This window comes from Natator depressus, chromosome 1, assembly GCF_965152275.1.
Source record: "Natator depressus isolate rNatDep1 chromosome 1, rNatDep2.hap1, whole genome shotgun sequence".
NCBI lineage: Eukaryota > Metazoa > Chordata > Testudines > Cheloniidae > Natator > Natator depressus.
In genome coordinates this window covers 343188409-343205677 of record NC_134234.1, presented here as the reverse complement: position 1 = coordinate 343205677, position 17269 = coordinate 343188409, and the positions used below count along the sequence as shown (strand labels likewise).

Genomic DNA, 17269 nt, shown 5'->3' with positions numbered 1-17269 from the left:
GTTTGAAATGTAAATGCTCAAGGCTGTTTTTTTACTTCCCTGTTGGTCTCAGAAGAAGCAGTGAAGCAAAGCCCCCGGGGTGAGGTAGCTGTTCCTGCTAGGGTGCCCTAAACCCCCAGAACCTGTTAGCCTCCTAACACCACCTTAGGCTTCCCAGGAAAGCGCTCCGGCTCGCGTGCAACGGCCCAAGGGCCTCTGTGCTTGGCTCCTGCCCGCTCAGCTGGGCCGCCTGGCGTTAGTACTGGAAATAGAGACGTTGGTTCCAGCACAAGGCTGGTCAGTGAGCTCTCAGGCCTGGCCTAGCCTCCTCTTCCATGTGCCCAAGGGCAGGGTCGGCTATTTCTCGGGGCTCAGGCGGCCGGGGTGGGGGGGTGAGTGACGCAGAGAGCAGCTCCGGCCTTGGGCCCAGCCCGTCCTCTGGTGAAATGCTAACAGCAGAGTATAAACCAGAGCGTGAACTCCCCCCTGTGTGCCTGGGGCTGGCCCTGGTGTGGACCAGCTGGACGAGGAGCCAGGGATGCCTGCTCGGAGACGGCTGCTCCCCATCCCAGGTACGAGGCAATGGGAGCCGTCGCTGTGCAGTGACAGCGGACTGGCTCTGCGCCCTGCCGGGGCTGGGTGGGATTGTTATGGCCACCAGGAGATCTCTGCTAGGGACTCAGGCTGGTTTGGTGACCTGCCGAGCGCCCCCTGCAGGAAAGAAGGGGCTGCTGCCCCTCCAGCCGTGTGGGTGAAGTGAGCCCAGGTAAGCAGAGGATGGGGAGAGGTCACAGCTGGGGGTAGATGGGGCAGAGATGCGACCAGCCCCAGAGGGATGGATGGTCACTGCTTGAGCGGGTGGGGCAGAGGATAACCTCTTGGCTTCAGGAGAGAGGGAGCAATTTGCCATTGACTGGTTTGCTCTACCCACTAAAATGGCCCCAGCGAAGGGGTGCAGGTGGCTGGGGGGGGACACAGTGGGGCCACAGGCAGCCCCCGTAGCTGCTGTTACAATGTAGGTCTCCCCTCCCCTCTGCCCTGAGGGCTCAGCTCCTGCCTGGGCTAGCAGGAGCCTCCCGCGTCCAGGCTGGTGAGGCAGAGGAGACATGATGTGTCCTGTGTCTGGCTCTGGTGCTTTACGTTCGCTCCAAACCCCCACAGAGTCTTTTGGGGGGGTGGGAGGTGCTGGAAGGGGGCGGACTGACTCCCTGTCTCTGCAGGGCAGCAAACACCCCCCCCGGTGCTGAGCAGTTCCCCAGCAGAAGGAGAAGCCAAGGAAGCTGCTATTTCCCCCTGCCCCTCCAGGTACAGGCTAAGGTGGCATTTTGTGCAAGGCCCAGTGGGCACACAGAACGTGGACTCGGGCGTCGTGGGGTCAGGGAGAACGTCCCCTCCACGCCGTCTGGGCGTGCTGTGCCAGTGCGGGCATCGGCCTGTCACAGTAAGTGGCTGGTCCCTGCCAGGCTGGTGGGTGTGTGGCACTCCCATCCCTGGATGGCCTGGGGAATAGGCCACGAGCGCCAGGAATTGCACCCCAGGCATCCTGCCTGGTTGCTTAGGGCACTGCCTGGCCCTACGCTATTTGGGAGACCTGCTTCAGGTTGGGGGCTGACTGGACAGCTTGGGAGATTTCTCCCCTCTTCCCACTCCTCGGTGCTTTAGCAGTGGGTGAGGGAAGCAGGGAGTTGGCGCCCCCCTTGTCAGCCATCTTGTGGCAGTCTCTGTTTCCGAGGCTGGCGCCCAGGGCTCCTTCAGGCTGAGCAGCCATCACGTCACCTCCCACCCCTGCTCGCAACCTCCCTTCCGTCGGGAGAGGTCACCGGTGCCAAGGCCCTCATGGGAAGCCCGAGCCGTGCAGCGGGTGTCCGGGCCTCCATCTTCCCCTCTCCCCGTGGCGGCTGGGGCGGGGCAACGCGCGTCTCCCGTCCCTTGCTTTGCGGTGCATGAAGGACAAGTGCCTCCGTGTCCAAGCATCGGCTCCGTGCGCCTGGCATCCGTCAGGCTTGGACGTGTCTCGGCTCGGTGAGCCTGGCTAGCGCGCTCCATCTGTGGGGGTTAGGACGGGCGGTTAGATGCGGGGGGGGCTTTCCTCGCACGAAGGACAAGGGCGGGGTGCTGCGGCCGAGCCCTGCTTACCCAAGACAGGGCACAGAGGGGGCAGCTGCGCTCTGCTTTCAGCCAGTAGGGGGCAGTGGACACTGAACTGCAGCTGGCCCCTCCGAGTTAGAATGAGACCCATTAGCCAGGCAAGGGATGTGCCGCTTACCCTGCGCCCGCTCTGCGCGACAAGAGGCCTCCCTGCCTGCGTAGGGGTGGCCCTGTGCTCCGGGGATACCAAGCTGCTTCCCGCCTGGGAGAACGGGTGGGAAGGAACAGGCGTAAGCTGCTGTGCGAAGGGGAACGGCTGGAAGCCAAAGTGGGGAGAGCCTCTGGCTTGACTGTCCTTCCCCAGCCGGGGCCGTCTTTGTGACCCTGATAGACTTGCCTGTAAGCCTCCATCCCGCTCCCCGTCCCTTGGTTCAGAGCTGCCGGGGAGCAGCGAGCGGCCTGTCTTATCGGGGCAGCGATGCAGGGGTCACAAACACGAGAGAGTTGTCTTGAAACTGCCTGAATTCACCAGCCTCCGTCGGCCTTCACCCTGCGGGCTCCGGGAAAGGACAGCCGCAGCCTGCGCGGGCCCTGCAGCAACGAATGGCTCTTGGGAGCAGTGCAAAAGGCCCTTGAGGGATGTTGTTGTATTAATTTAGATGGAATAAATGGGTCAAAGGGGTTATCCTAACCCAGTCGCTGTCCTTCACTGAACAGTGTTAAACCAGGCTGGCTGTGCAGAGCCCTCAGCCGGCTTAGCACCATGGCAAACGCACCCGGTAAAAACCATTGTATTTAGTAAAGTTAAAGAAAAGAAGGAAAAGCAGCTAAAGCATTTGAAATGTGAAGTATTGAGTCAGGCTTCGTTTTAACAGCCTCCCTTGTTCCCTTACCCTTGAGCTGAAGAGAGTTTTAGATGGAAACCCCCCTTGTTAGACCGTTTCTTTGATGCTGTCACACATGGTGATTACCGTCCTTTTGGAGAACAGAGAAGAAGTCAGTCGCGATGCTGCTGTTAAAGTCCGATCCTGTTTCATCCCAGCGGGTGTTTGGGATTCCGCTGTAGCCAGCAGAGGTGGCGATGCCCTCTGGGTCCATCTCCCTGGCCTGGTCTGGTCAGGATGTCCCTGAGGTTTAGGAAAGAAGTTCCAGGGTCCCAGGGGGTGGTGGGGGTGGCAGCCATGGTGTCAAGTTCACTCCACTCCCTCCTTCTCTTCTTCCATTTGTCCTTTAAGGACCCAAAAAAGGGTTGCATTCAAAGTGCAGAACAATGAGAATGCAACTTCCTTCTGCTGTGGGGTGGGGTGGGGAGGGTGCAGGGTTAGCAGGCCTGATTCCTGGCAGTGGGGCGTGGGGAGCAATCTGCTTCCCCTGTAATGGGAGCACCTGGGAATTGGAGCACATGGCTGACACTTAGGGTGACCAGATGTCCCGATTTTTATAGGGACAGTCCCGATAATCAGGGCTTTGTCTAATATAGGCGTATGTTACCCCCCACTCCCTGTCCTGATTTTTCACACTTGCTATGTACTGGTACTTTCACACCCCACTGACACTGGAACTCAGCCTTGTCATGGGTGCCTCCTGTAATGAGATCAATACAGAGAATCCAGCCCGAGGGGAAGCCTGGAGGGAATCTGTTACCTTCCGGCCTGCAGGGGCAGGTCTACACTGCAATTAGACGCCCGCGGCTGGCCCGTGCCAGCTGATTCAGGCTAAGGGGCAGTTGAGTTGCTGTGTGGAGGCTCAACCCTTCCACCTTGCAGGGTCCTAGAGCCCAAACTCCAGACCCAGCCCAAATGGCTAAGCAGCCCCTTGGCCCAAGCCAGCTGGCCAGGGGTCTTTAACGGCAGTGTGGACGTACCATGCGAGGCCCAAGTGAAGGAAGTGGCTAGCAGAGGCTGCGCAGTCTGGTGGGCTGAGCACTGGGTAGGGACGCCTGGGCTCTATTCGCAGCTCTGCCCCAGGCACCGGCCATGGGCCAGCGGCTTCGCTTCTGAGCCTCAGTTTCCTCCAGCTACAAAAAGCAGGCTAGTGGTTGGGCAGCACTGGATAAATGATGGCCTCTTGGTAAAGCCTGTTACCACGGCTTCTCCCTCAGGGGCCGGAGGGGGCCAGCCTTGGTTCTAAGCCTCCTTTTGCAGTAGCATTTAGTGAGGGGGCTCTGAGGCAAACCACCTGCCTGCTGCCAGCTTCCCCTTTACCTCCCGGGGCTGGCGCCAGCTTCCCCACTGGGTTTGCTCCTGCCTCGCTGGGAATCTGGTTAGACGCAGGAATCAGACAGCCTCTTCCCCTGGGCATTGATACTCGTCTGCCAGCACAAAGCACCAGGCAGCCTTGTACGGAGCAGTAGGCAAGGGGGCTGTAGGGTCTGCGGCTCGCAACTGCCGCCTGCCTGTGGAACAGAGAGAATCCACCTCCACTCCTCCCGGCTAGCTCCTGGCTATGGCAGTTGGCTGTTCCAGGGTGAACAGAGCGGTGGGAGAACAGGATTGCTTGAAATGCTGCGGCTTTTTTCAGCCAGCCGGGCGTGGGAGGGGGAAGGTGTGTGTGTGAACCTGGAGAGAGTATGGCACGCACACCCCCTACACGGATTGGCTGCAGAGCATCACTCCAGGTGTTGATTCTGTGTGTGGATGTGAATCCAGAGTTGGTGAAAGGAGCTGGCTGACAGCCCTGCAGAGCGAAGTCCCTGCCCGCAGAGAAGGGGATGGCGCTTCCCCGGTGTACTGCCCCCATCCCTGCTTGGATCCCCCGCCAGGGTGAGAGGGGAGTGCATTCTGTAGGGCCCATCCCGTCCTTGCCGTCCACCTGCCATGGCGGCATGTTCTGTGGACACTGGGCACCGTGACACTCGGCGTTCTGAGCCCTGGGGCTGATGGGTGCTTTACGAAGCTCGGCCAGTACCTGCTGACAAAGGGAAACTGAGGCACAAAGTGACTCATTCAAGGACACCCAGCAGAGGAATAGCAGCTGTGGGTACAGAGCCCACAGGCCCTATCCACACTACTTAGTGTTAGAGGGCTTTCCCTTCACCCTCTCCCCTGGTCCTTGTCATGCAGACAGCAAGCATGATTCCAATTTCCCTTCCGTTTCCTGTTTGACCCCAGTTTGTATAGTAATATTCTCCATGATACTTTAACCCATCGTTTTACTGAAATTTAATTAACCAATCCTAACCTAGTTACATCATTCTCCAACCAATTATATCCCACTATCCTAATTAACGTACACCTAGCAAAATGAATTATATAGCAGACAGAAACAATTAGAGAACCAGACAGATGAACAATAGAAAAGTGGGGGTCATAAAGATAAACATACAGAAATGAGGGTTTCACAACCACTGAGAAGTGATTTCTTGCCAGACAGGTGCTAGCAAACTAAGTTTTTTCTTTAACCATCTTTATCTGGCGGTGATGGGCACTATCAGGACAGGATTGTCTTCCTAACAGCCCAACACCACCTTATTTCAACGCGACTGGTTTGGGATGGGAGGACGTGACTGTCCACTTCCCAGCTTATGGCTGCCCCTGCTGCGTAGCCGAAGGCCTTAGCCCAGCGGTGGCCAGCCTGGGCCTGAGAAGGAGCCAGAATTTACCAATGTATATTGCCAAAGAGCCACAGTAATATGTCAGCAGCCCCCTGTCAGCTCCCCCCAGCACCTCCCTCCCACCGGCAGCCCCACCAATCAGCGCCTCCCCCTCCCTCCCTGCACCTCCCGATCAGCTGTTTCGTGGCGTGCAGGAGGCTCTGGGTGGGAGGAGTGAGGGCACGGCAGGCTCGGTGGAGTGGGGTCAGGACCTGGGGCAGAGCCAGGGGTTGAGCAGTGAGCACCCCCTGGCACATGGGAAAGTTGGCACCTGTAGCTCCAGCCCCGGAGTCGGGGCCTAGACAGGGGGCCGCATATTAACTCCGGAGCCACAGGTTGGCCGCCGCTGCCTAAGAACCAGGCCTCCGACTCTCCTAGGGAGAGAAGGCCCCTACACAGGCGGACTGTGATTTTGATTCTCTGATTTTATACCCTGTAACTAGCTAAGTGATAAAAATACACTTAAGAACTTAACGCTTTACGGGCAGGCCTGAATATCCATATTCTAACACTTAGCAAGGCCCGAAGCACCCCTCAGATGGTGGTAACTTTCAGCCTTGGCTGGGCTGACCGGGATTTGATATTGTGCCTGTGGGGGGGCGGGGCTCCTTATCCTATTGCCAATCCCCTGAGCCCTCTGGAGACCCCCAGTGCCCTCCCCTCATTTAGGGACACGGCATGTGTGGGTTGAAGTGCCGAGCAAGTGGCTGGCTCTGAATCTCCACGTCCTGTCTCCACAGATGATCTCGATGGTGATGGTGGCCGTGGGCATCTACGCCAGGCTGATGAAGCACGCAGGTGAGCGACTGCTGCCTTCCTCTTGTCGGGGCTCTGGGATCGTTCCTTCTGGTGGGACCCTGGAGACTGGCTGCCCTGGAAGCAGACGGGTTTGGGGAGGAGAGCAGAGCCTTTCCCTGGGTCTGAGGCTGGAACGCAGCTAAGGGGGTGTGAGGTCTCTGTGGGGGGAGCATGGCCTGCTATGTGCGGCTGGCATTTAACCCAAGCAACCAACCCCATCTGGGGGGAGAGGGGAGAAGCTGCCGCTCTTGTCCAGTAAAACGGGGCTTGGACGCATCCCCACTCCCGTTTGTCACGGGCCTGCTGTCAGGGTGGTGCAGCTGGTCTAACGGCTCTGTGCTCTCGCATCCTCTCTCTCCCCCACCCCCTCTGCTCCCACCTGGCAGAGGCGGCCATGGCCTGCCTCGCGGTGGATCCCGCCATCCTGCTCATCGTGGTCGGCATCCTGATGTTCCTGATCACCTTCTGCGGCTGCATCGGCTCCCTGCGTGAGAACATCTGCCTGCTGCAGACGGTGAGGGGACGGGAGGCCGCAGGATCCCAGCCTGGGCTGGCGGGGGAGCAGGGAACAGTCGTATGGGGGTTATAGCCAGGACAGGGGATGGGAAGCCTCATGGGGACCCCGCTGTCTACCTGGGCAGCCTGCAGAAACCACCAGGAGTGGGCTTGGGGGTCCCCCCTCAATGACTGGCACCTCGGGCAGCCGTCAGGACTGATGGGACCCAGGGTGTCTCTGCTCTGTCTCCGATTTCCTTCGCCACCCATTGGCGTGAAATCTCGGCTGGTGCCCAGCCATGCTGATTACAGGAAAGCTTGTGGCTCCCTCTAGCGGCCAGAGCTGGGGAACTCTGGTGCCCCAGCAGATACTTAACCATGCGCCTCCCAGGGAAACTGACCCTTTCCACTCAAAGTGCCTTTAATGGCATTGAGCCGGGCATCTCTGCTGAAGAGACGGAGGGTTTCTCATTCCTTCCAACTGATTGGATGTGTGTTGGTAAGAGCTGTTTGCATAGCCAGGGGAGAACAGACGCTGGAGTCTGTACCGCTCTCCTGCGGTTGCACCGAGCTCTCCGTGGTGGATCGGTTTGCTAGCACCGACATGGACAACGCTTTAGAGGTGGGTTGTGTCTGCTTCAGCCCTGAACCGGTGACCCGGCAAGGTGCCACAGGAGCGCTGTGCTCCAGGAGGTGCCGTCTTTCAGAAGAGATGTAAAAACGAGGCTCTGAGCACTTTGGGATGGTAAAGATCCCACAGCATATTCTGCAAGCACGGGGCATTAACTCCACCCTGCCTCTCTGACATCCCCTGCAGTTTCAAAAGGTGACGTTTTCTCTCTTCCTGTCCCAGTCCTCTGTGCATGGCTATGCAGCTGCTCTGTTCCACCCCAGAGGTGGCTGCGTTTCAGTGCTGGGTGAAGTGGTCAGTAGATAGGAATCTGTGAAAAGGCACTACGGGAATGTAATGTGACAGGCCTGGAATCCTGCTGCCCTGTGACCTTGCAGCTGCTTGGGTCACGGTGGTGCAACTCTGGCTCCGTAAGAGATGGTGCATTGTTGTCTCTTCCATGGCAATTTGCTGACAGCTGTTTTCTCTCTCCTGCAGTTCTCAATCTGCCTGACCTTAGTCTTCCTGCTGCAGCTGGCAGCTGGAGTGCTGGGCTTTGTCTTCTCTGATAAGGTAAATACACCAGAGAGCTGGGTGAGCATTGTTCTTTTGAGGTGGTGGTGGGGGGGAGTAGGATCCACCAACATAACTGCAGGACCAGACCTGGATTGGCAGGAAGCTGCATGGGAAGAGAGAATAGATTTCTTCCCTCACTAAGCTGCAATCCTCTGGAGAAAGGATGTTCTGCATGGGGACGGAGGGCCAGAGAGGCCGAACCGCAAACAGGAGGCAAGGTGTCTGGGCATGAACAGAGACTGTCCTCTTTTTAAAATCTTATTTAAATGAAAAGGTAAATGAAAAGCCTTGTTTTGATCCAAGGCTTCCCCGGCAGACTTGGAGACCCAAACACATCAGCCTTCTGCTGGGGCATGGGCACCAGAGTGCAGCTTGCTGGCTGGGTTCGCTGTCACTGCAGGAGGCGTGTCTGCCCCAGGGTTTGGTCCCTGACCTCATTGTCTTTGTCGGTGGCCAGCATTTTGGTTTCCAGTATATTTCCCACCCCCCACCCCAAACAAGTGGAGGGGGCAGGGCAGGATGGGCTGGGGTGAGGCCACTGGCCTGCGATTCAGACAACATGGGTTCAGGTCCCTGGCTCCACATGTGATCTACAAACGGGGGGTGACGCCCGTCCGGCGTAGCTGTGAGCTTAAATCGTAGGGGAGGAGGTGCTCGGACGCCGCAGTGGCGAGGGGTGTGCAAGCACGTTGGTAGGAGGGAAATTTCCCTGGCGACCTCTCGGTATTCCTCACCCAGGCACGCGGGAAGGTGAAGGCTCCACATGTGATCTACAAACGGGGGGTGACGCCCGTCCGGCGTAGCTGTGAGCTTAAATCGTAGGGGAGGAGGTGCTCGGACGCCGCAGTGGCGAGGGGTGTGCAAGCACGTTGGTAGGAGGGAAATTTCCCTGGCGACCTCTCGGTATTCCTCACCCAGGCACGCGGGAAGGTGAGCGAGATCATCAACAACGCCGTCGTGCATTACCGCGACGACCTGGACCTCCAGAACCTCATCGACTATGGGCAGAAGGAGGTGGGTCCAGTTAAAGAGCCAGTACGCATGGCCATCCAACAGGTCTCCTGCCTCCTATGGGGTGACTGGCCCTGGGTGAGCTCTCTGGCCTCCTCTGTGATGGGGATGGCTGGGTCTCTCCACCCTGTAGTGGGGATGGCTGAGTCTCTCTTTAAAACATCCCTGAAATCATCTCTCCTGCCTTGACCCAAGTTCCCTTTCAAAGCACATATCACGGCCTCTCTCCTCGCCGAGGCTGCAGGGCCAGGATCTGTTCCCCTTCGTCCCTTCTTGGAGCTGTGGGTGTCCACGGTTCTCTGGTTCCCTTTCGTTGTCTATCAGACCCCATTCCACTAGTCCCACGTCCTTCTGCTTCTTTGTGGACCCCCATTTTCCATCGGGAGGGCGGTGCCATCGGACACCACACTCCGCCCAGTTTGAGTCCAATCGTGCTCGTCACAAGTACCCGCCGAACTCTCTCGCACGTACGCACAAATGATTCTTTGTTCTCCTGCCATGGGCTTGGTCCCAGGACTGTCGTGCAGCTGGCGTTGCACAGCTGGAGTCTAAATATACTCCCACCCCTCTACTCAGACCCTTATTAAGCCTTTGTCTCCCAGAGCCCTGTCCTCCCAGTTCCAGTGCTGTCTGTAGGCCATGAGAAATGTTGGATTGGGGATAGAGGCTGGAGGGAATGGGGCTAGTGCTAAAGAAATACAATCATGGTTCCTTTGAGTTCCCTCTGTCTGTCTTCCCACACACACACACAGGGTCTCACCCTGGAAAAGTATGAAGCCACGTTACAAACACTTTTAGATTGGACCCGAACTGACAGTCTCCCTGGTTCTTAACGTTTCTTCTCCTCCATGGGGAGTAATGTATTTATTGAAGTCTTTCATTCCCCTGCTACCTCTGTTTTTAAGCTGTTGTTTATGTAGGACCTACTAAAAATTAAAAGCCCATTCAAATTGACCTGGCCTCTTTTTAAAGACCTGCCCTTTGGCGTAGGCCCAATTTCCCCTTCCCTGGCCCTCTTTGACCTGTGCTGTCTCGTTACAGTTCAGTTGCTGTGGGGGTATCTCCTACAAGGACTGGTCCCAAAACATGTATTTCAACTGCACGGCCGATAACCCCAGCAGGGAGCGCTGTTCTGTGCCTTACTCTTGCTGCCTGCATGCAGCTGACCAGGTAAGAGCAGCCCCGCTGTTCTGCTGAGAACAGGACCTCTCCTTGCCACCCTCAAATTCTGGTGGCTGCCTTGCACCCAGGGCCAAGGAAGTCTCTCTAAGTCGGGTAGCTGGGTAGCATTGCACTCCTCCACCATGTGCCCTCTGCCATTCGCAAAAAGGGGAATAAGGACAAATTGCGGAATTACAGACCAATCAGCTTAACTCAAGTACCCGGAAAGATAACGGAGAAGATATTAAGCAACCAATTTGCAAACACCCCTAGAAGGTGTTACAAGGTGATAAGTAACAGTCAGCACGGATTTATCAAGAACAAATCGTGTCAAACCAACCTAATAGCTTTCTTTGACAGGGTAACAAGCCTTGTGGATGTGGGGAAGTGGTAGATGTGAGATATCTTGACTCTAGAAAGGCTTTTGATACTGTCTCTGACTTTCTCATTAACAAACTACGGAAATACAACCTCAATGGAGCTACTATAAAGTGGGTGCAGAACTGGTTAGAAAACCATTCCCAAAGAGCAGCTATCAGTCATGCTGAAAGTGCATAACGAGTGGGGTCCCGCAGGGATGAGTTCTGGTCAATATCTTTATCAATGATTTAGATAATGGCATACAGAGTACGCTTATAATGTCTGTGGACGACACCAAGCTGGGAGGGGTTGCAAGTGCTTTGGAGGATCGGATTAAAATTCAACATGATCTGGACAAACTGGAGAAATGGTCTGAAGTAAATAGGATGAAATTCAATAAGGGCAAATCCAAAGTACTTCACTTAGGAAGGAACAGTCAGTTGTACACGTACAAAATGGGAAATGACGCCCTAGGAAGGAGGACTGCGGAAAGGGATCTGGGGGTCCTAGTGGACCACAAGCTAAATATGAGTCAAGAGTGTAACACTGTTGCAAACAAAGCAAACATCATTCTGGGCTGTATTAACAGGGGTGTTGTAAGCAAGACACGAGAAGTAATTCTTCCGCTCCACTCCACGCTGATTAGGCCTCAACTGGAGTATTGTGTCCAGCTCTGGGCACCACATTTGGGGAAAGATGTGGACAAATTGGAGAAAGTCCAGAGAAGAGGCAGAAAAATGATTAAAAGGCTAGAAAACATGACCTATGAGGGAAGATTTGAAAAAATTAGGTTTGTTTAAACTGGAGAAGAGAAGATTGAGAAACTGACATAAGTTTTCAAGTATGCAAAACATTGTTACAGGGAGAAAGAAAAATGGTTCTCCTTAACCTCTGAGGACAGGACAAGAAGCAATGGGCTTAAATTGCAGCAAGGATGGTTTAGGAAAAACTTCCTAACTGTCAGGGTGGTTAAGCACTGGGATAAATTGCCCAGGAAGGTTGTGGAACCTCTGTCATTGGAGATTTTTAAGAGCAGGTTAGACAAACACCTGTCAGGGATGGTCTAGTCATTACATAGTCCTGCCCTGAGTGCAGGGGGCTGGACTAGCTGACCTCTCGAGGTCCCTTCCAGTCCTACACTTCTGTGATTCATGTCCCCCATGTGATCCCTTTGCCCCTGGACAAACCCTCATGCCACTAGGGGGTGCTCATAGCCCAGTGGCTCCTAGAGCTCCAGCTGACCAGGCTGTAGCCATGGCTGGCTGTAGACCCCTCTCCATGCCATCTTCTGGCTGGCTTTGGAAGAAGCTCCATCAGCTGGGTGACAAGGCCGTGATAGGAGGAGAGGGCTGGGGGTATTGTATAGGAATCGATGTAGGCCCTGCTAATTCTTCTCCCTCTGGAGGCAGGGTGTCTGGGGGAGCCAATTCAGGTGGCCGGTGCTGCCCTGGCCCAGTCACAGCTAGAAACGGCTATTGTTTGTTTCTGAGCCTGAGGAAAAAGGAGGATCCGATCACTGATCCTGGGTGACAAACGAGGGGCCTGATTCTGGGGTTTCCCAGGCTCTCACCAATCACATGCAGGCTGGGACCTGCAAGGTACTGGCCCTGTGGTCTCCGAGTGGGTCTAGGAGAATGAGGCTGCGCTAGGGATGCATTCGTTCCCCCACCCCCACCCCCCACCGGCAGCTCCTGTGAGGGAGATACCCTCGCTGTAGACACTGGGTGGAAAAGGAGTCCCATGAAACTTGCATGGCTTGTGTGGGTAAATGCCCGGCGGACATGCCGTGGGATGGGAAAGCAGCTCACGTGGGGTCCTTTACGTCATGGCTTCTCCTGGCTGCCTCGTCCGGAAGGGATGGGATCCCCTCTAGTCCGCCTGTCCCACACCAGACGAGGTGGTGCCCTGCAGCCTGATCCCCCGAAAAGTCACGAGCACTGGAGCTTCTGCCCGTTCCCTAGGAGGTCGCCCGCCCAGTTCGGACCATGCTGCAGAGCCCAGACACCCCAGTGATGGGGGAACTAGGAAGGGCTAGGGCTTGGGGTTGGGCTTGCGGGAGAGAGAGCATACAGGGAAACCTGACGTTAACAAGGACATGTTGGCTAAGGAAGCCGGGACCTGTCCCTGGGTCTGTCCCACGTGCCATTAGGCAGCAGCTCGGGAAAGCCCGACCCCCATCCCGCAGGTGTGCGAGGGAAGCGGAGCGACTTGTGCGGCCCGTGGTGGTGTGCGAGGCGTGGCCGCACGAGGCTATCCATCCCCAGGGCCCCGGCTCGCTGTCACCTGCCCTGGTGCTTCCCCGCAGGCCGTCATCAACACCATGTGTGGCCAGGGGATGCAAGCCATGAACTACCTGGAGGCCAGCGAGTTCATCTACACCAACGGCTGCATCGACAAGCTGGTGAACTGGATCCACAGCAACCTCTTCCTGCTGGGGGGCGTCGCGCTCGGCTTGGCCATTCCACAGGTAGTCCCCCCCCAACCCGGGATGTGCTCTGCTGGGGCCAGAGGGTCTGGTGTTTGCACTCAAACTGCAGGGGGGGAGAGGTTTCTGCACCACCACCCCCCATTAGCTCTGGCGGAAGGGAGCAGGGGACAGGCCCAGCCTACTTGGTATAGCCCCCACACCCCCACAGGATAATGAGAGCCAGGTTATCTGGAGCAGGGATTAAAAGGGAATGGCCCCTTAAATTTGGAGCCGGGGGATTGGGCACTCCTAGATCTGAGGGGTGTATTCACGCCCCCCACGTCAGTGGTGGGTCTGGGATGCTAGAAGCACTCCGACTGGGAAGGGCTGTTTCCCCCTCCCCCACCCGTGACGTGGCAGGGGCTGCAGTGCAGAATGGACCCATCTAACCCTAGCGAAGAATCCCTGCTGGGTGTTTCAGAGAGAGCAGGGAAAAAAACCCTCACCGTGGTCCGTGCTAACATGCCCTGGGACGGGAGTGGGGAAGAATTGCTTCCCGTGCTCCAATTCAGGGCGTGTTTTGACTTTGGGCGTGTAACTCGGGGGGAATCCTAAGGAAGCCTCGGCTTGCACTGGCGCCCTGGCTGCGGAGCTTGGCAGAGCTGTGGGGGGAGCCCGGGGCTGGAGCAGGCTGTGGGTCGGGCTCGGCAGAGTTACTGGGTGTGGAAGGAGCCCTTGCCTGGCCTGCTCGCCCCTTTCCCAGCTCCAGCCTGGGCTGCGAGTCTCTCTCGAGAGGAGGGAGGGATGGCTCAGTGGTTTGAGCATTGGCGTGCTAAACCCAGGGGTGTGAGTTCAATCCTTGAGGGGGCCATTTAGGGATCAGGGGCAAAAATTGGGGATTGGTCCTGCTTTGAGCAGGGGGTTGGACTAGATGACCTCCTGAGGTCCCTTCCAACCCTGATATTCTAGGATTCTAACACCAAACGTAAACGACGGATATTCTCGTCAATAGCCGTGCGCTTGTCGCTGGGCGAGAGCTTTCCGATTGGCTTCGCCTCAGGAGGGGAGCGCACCGATTGGCCGGCGGGGATGCCGGCCATTCCCAGTTGGAGCCGCGAGCTCACCTGTTCCTGAGCCCTCCCGGGTGGGTTCAGCTTGTGGCACTTTCCTCTCCTTGCAGCTGGTGGGAATCCTGCTCTCCCAGATCCTCAGCAACCAGATCAAAGACCAGATCAAGCTGCAGCTCTACAATCAGCAGCACCGAGCAGATCCGTGGAACTGAAACCCAGCCGAGAAGAGCGAGGGCTTCCTTGCTGCGGAGGTGCTTCTCGCCCCCCGGCAGGGAACGGAGTGGGGAGGAAGAAGAGACCTGCATTTTTCCCCTGTGATTGCTCACCCTGCCCTGCACAGAACAGGACATGGGGGTAGCCCCCAGGAGAGCAGAAGACCCCCCCCCCCAGCCCCCAAGGCCGGCAGCGAGAAGCTGCTGCATCTCAGGCATCATCTGTAGCGTCCCCGCCCAAGTAACTGACATCGTGGTCCCTTTTTTGGGTTTTTGTTTTTTTTTAAGAGGGAAAAGAGCAAAATATTTCCCAGCTGCCCTCTCTGGGAATTGCCTTGAGAGCTGCCTTGGCCGTGTCTTCCCCTAGAAGGCTGACGCATTGGTGCTACTGGGGCACAGCTGGGCTGGCTGGTATGGAAGGGAGGTAAGTGGGGGCGGGGGGGGTATAATGCAGGTACAAGCGTCTTTCCTCTTGTGTGGTCTTGGAGCACGGGGAGGGGGGCCTTGCCAGCTTCCCAGCCCTGGACCAGCTGCCTGTATCCAGATGGGAGTGACACCAGACAGGAGAATGATCAGCCCCCGACCCTGCACTGATCTTTACTGATGCTCCTCTGGCTTAAATATATCAAGAGGGGGCTGCTAAGGGAGGAAGGGCTAGAGGATGTAACTAGTTGCCAAAAACCAGACTCTGGGGGGGAGGGGCAGGAATGGGATCTGGAGCCCAGCCCTCCAGGGTGCTGACTCCAGTCTGGGGGCACCGTCTGAGTCTGAAGTGGGTCTTGGGCACGGGATATGGAGCCTTTCACCGCTAGGGCTTCCAGTCCCTGCCCAGGCAGCGCTGACTGTTGTTACTCTCTGCCGGGGAAGACTCAACGCGGTCCCTGGCAGGGCTGGTATCCCCGTGGCACACAGCTGGGTTGCCTTGGAGGTGACTGTTTGGGCTCTTGGAAACCTCCCGAGAGGCTGAGTTTCTCAAAGCTGATCCCTGTGGCAGGCAGCAGCTGTCAGCGGCTCTGGGAAGCCCTCGGTCTGTGGGTTTGTAGTCTAGCCGGAGGCCCTCGTGGGTCTTGGCTCTGGACTCTCGAGTTCAGTGGACACAGCCAAAGATCAGAGGGTGCGTTGGCTACTCCAGGTCCGTCCGATGTGGCCCGCAGCCCCGGGTGCTTGGCTATGGGAAGGGACTGAAGCGGCAGACCCTCAAGTATAGAGCAGAGACCGCAGTGGAGTGGCCAGTTCTGGGCACAGAAGAGTCCAGTTGGCAGGGCCATCAATGGTGGTCGCTTCTACCAGTCTGACTACACAGAATTCAGCTCCCCCAAGCCTCGAATTTTGGGATGTTTAAACCCTCAGAGCAGCTGCTCTCTTGCTGAGCTCTCTCTGCTGTATGTACGATGATGCTCCTGATTGGATCCATCCGCAGGGATTGAACCTGCGATCTCTGGCTCTAGAAACATAAGCTGCTACTGTTTGAGCTAAAGGACCGAGTCTGTTAGCTCAGACAGGAACAGGCTCATAAACCTGTGTCCATGGTGTCACCGCTAAGGGGGACGAAGTCTCACTGTCAGCACAGAGGCCGGAGGAGGTAAGCAGGTTTGTATCCAAACGCTCCAATGTTGCTGGCGAGAGATGCCCACCCTACCCCATTGCGTAAGGCAGCGATGAGGGGCGGCGTGGCAGGAAGCGATCGGGGTAACAGGCGTTTGCAGTCGTCAGCCTGGCGTGGGTGACCCAGGCAGGGTGGGACTGAGAGAACACACAGGAAAAGCAGTACAGCATAGCTCTTCCCATAGGGTTTGCTGCGTCCGAACCAGTGGCTGATCCATCTAGTGAAGACATTTGATGCTGGGGGGCTCCTTAGCCTAGCAGGCAAAGGTGGAACATGATCCCAGGGCTGGGAGTTGGCAGAGTTAAAACTGGAAATGTGGTGCAAATTGTTCCCAGTAATGGACCATTAGAACAGCTTCCCCAGGGATGGGGCGGCTTCCCCATCAGGTGGGCCCTTTGCATCGAGGCTGGGTGACTTTCGAAAAGTTGCCCCAATTCAACCACACATTATGGGCCTGATCCAGGCGTCACTTGGCAGAATTCTCCAGCCTGTGCGCTGCAGGAAGTCAGACGAGATGTTCGGCCCTAATGCCTGTGGGCAGCTTATCTTGGACAGGGGCTGGTGCCAGGTGGTCAGAGGAAGGTACAACCATCCTTCCCCTCCGCCAGTAACGCTCAGTTAGGGTGCGCCCTGCAAACACCACTAGCTGCCCCACGGTGGAGGGCGAGACCCCATGATCTGTGTGTATGTTACCTCTGTGGATGGACATCTGCCCGTGTTCTCTCCTGCCCCCAAGAGGCAGCATCTCCTCCTGGCATGGAGAGGCTGTAACGGGCCTCTGGGAACATGCACAGATAGATATTTTGAACACTGTACAAAGGGAGGGAACGGCACAGACTTCTCTCTTTTTGGAGGTTTGTAAGTAACACGTGGGTTCGATATTTGTCTGTGAAATTAACTCCTCTGTGATGTTTCCCTTTCCTTCTGCGGAGAATGAAAGCAAGTCAGGTTCTGGCTGAAGTTATAGTTTGGTTTTCTCTGTACTGCACCTGCCCAGAAATAAAACGCGCGTTTGTGCGTGCGCACACTCCTGCCCTCTGCTGGATGGAATCAGAACAGCTCAACTGGGTCATAAGCACTGTATTGCTCGTGCAGATTCTCCTTCCGTTCAAGGAGCAGAGTGCTCTGTGCTTTTTGGAGCAGGAGCGTCTGAGGTTTCGTAGTCGACAGCAGCCTGCTACGCTACTTGGGTCAGTGCATATATCAGAATCGCTGTCTACCAAGCTCGTGGGGTGGCGCTTGTCTCGAGTGTGTGTTGCCCCCGGGTGTAGCAGGGGCAAGGTGTAGAAGCTGCTCAGGCCCCC

At 56.7% G+C, this 17269-nt stretch overlaps 1 protein-coding gene across 2 annotated transcripts in view; it reads left to right on the top strand.

The window, feature by feature from the left end:
• Positions 1 to 16996, top strand: part of TSPAN33 (tetraspanin 33) — a 30618-nt gene extending 13622 nt beyond the window's left edge. The window contains exons 2-8 of one of the 2 annotated variants that reach the window (XM_074942748.1): positions 6400 to 6457; positions 6844 to 6971; positions 8061 to 8135; positions 9057 to 9152; positions 10191 to 10319; positions 12976 to 13137; positions 14258 to 16996. In XM_074942748.1, the coding sequence (XP_074798849.1) occupies positions 6400 to 6457; positions 6844 to 6971; positions 8061 to 8135; positions 9057 to 9152; positions 10191 to 10319; positions 12976 to 13137; positions 14258 to 14359 (750 nt within the window). In that variant the 3' untranslated portion in view covers positions 14360 to 16996. The remainder of the gene's footprint in view (positions 1 to 6399; positions 6458 to 6843; positions 6972 to 8060; positions 8136 to 9056; positions 9153 to 10190; positions 10320 to 12975; positions 13138 to 14257) is intronic. The other variant, XM_074942749.1, reaches the window with a different exon arrangement.
• The last annotated feature ends 273 nt before the right edge of the window (positions 16997 to 17269 follow it).